The 845-nt window shown below is 74.0% G+C and overlaps 1 protein-coding gene across 1 annotated transcript in view; it reads right to left on the bottom strand.

The window, feature by feature from the left end:
- Nucleotides 1-646: 646 nt before the first annotated feature.
- TMEM249 (transmembrane protein 249) overlaps nt 647-845 on the bottom strand; it is a 10,905-nt gene continuing 10,706 nt past the window's right edge. The window contains exon 8 of the mRNA XM_007956108.1: nt 647-765. Coding sequence (XP_007954299.1) covers nt 647-765 — 119 coding nt within the window. The remainder of the gene's footprint in view (nt 766-845) is intronic.

The following is an 845-nucleotide window of genomic DNA, read 5'->3' as shown; positions in this document are numbered from 1 at the left end:
CGGACAGCTCCTGGGCCGGCCTCCGCACCCGCGGCCGCCTCTGCCTGCGGCCGGGCCCGGCCTCGGGCTTTTAAAGCCCAGGATCTGGGGGCGGGGGGCGGGGGAGGGGGCGAGGCCGGCGGAAATGGCTGCGCAGGGCCGGGCCGGGCCGGCTCTCCTGGGAGGGGTCGCGGGGACGCCGCGGCCCCGCATGCGGGAAGTCCCCTCGCGCGGCGCAGGATGGAAAGGAGGCCCAGCGGGCGGCAGCCTTGCCAGGCGCGGGGCGAGAGACGGAAACGGGCCTCGGGCCCATGCGCCCCGCACTCAGGCTCTTTGCGGGAGCAACGCAGGGCGGGCCCCCGGCCGGGTCCCGGCCTGCCTCACTACGAGTCCGGAGGCGCGGGATCTGCGGGGGCGGCTGGGGGAGGCGGGAGGCGGAGAGCGAATGCTGAGGCAGCGAAAGCGCAGCGTGGAAGCGCCGCGCGCCCTGTGCCGCAGTGTCTCCCTGCCACCCAGTCACCCGGGCTGACCCCGTGCCCGCTGTAGGGTCCTCCCCGGCGCCACCCCCATCCCCACCGTGGGGCGGATGTCGGGCGCGGCCACGACGCACAGAGCCGGGAATGGAGGGAGAAAGGGGTTGCCACGGCTCTGCTCCCGAAATTAGGTTTCATCGGTACTTTTGCGCCCTTCCGCGCAGCTGCAGCTCTCCCCGGCGGCCCGCAACCAGGCGGATAACCTTTTTCGTGGCCGCCCGCTCAGAGTTTGCAGCCCTCATGACGTCAGGCTCTGCGGCCAATAGGGGGGCGCGGGGACGCGGGGGGCTCCGGGCCGCACAATGGCCGCGCGCGGGGACATATGTCCCCAAT

Source organism: Orycteropus afer, unplaced genomic scaffold (assembly GCF_000298275.1).
Source record: "Orycteropus afer afer isolate SDZICR_OR568_19922 unplaced genomic scaffold, OryAfe1.0 scaffold00574, whole genome shotgun sequence".
Taxonomy (NCBI): Eukaryota; Metazoa; Chordata; class Mammalia; order Tubulidentata; family Orycteropodidae; genus Orycteropus; species Orycteropus afer.
Note: the sequence above shows the minus strand (reverse complement) of the source record. Positions and strands in the feature narration are given on the sequence as shown.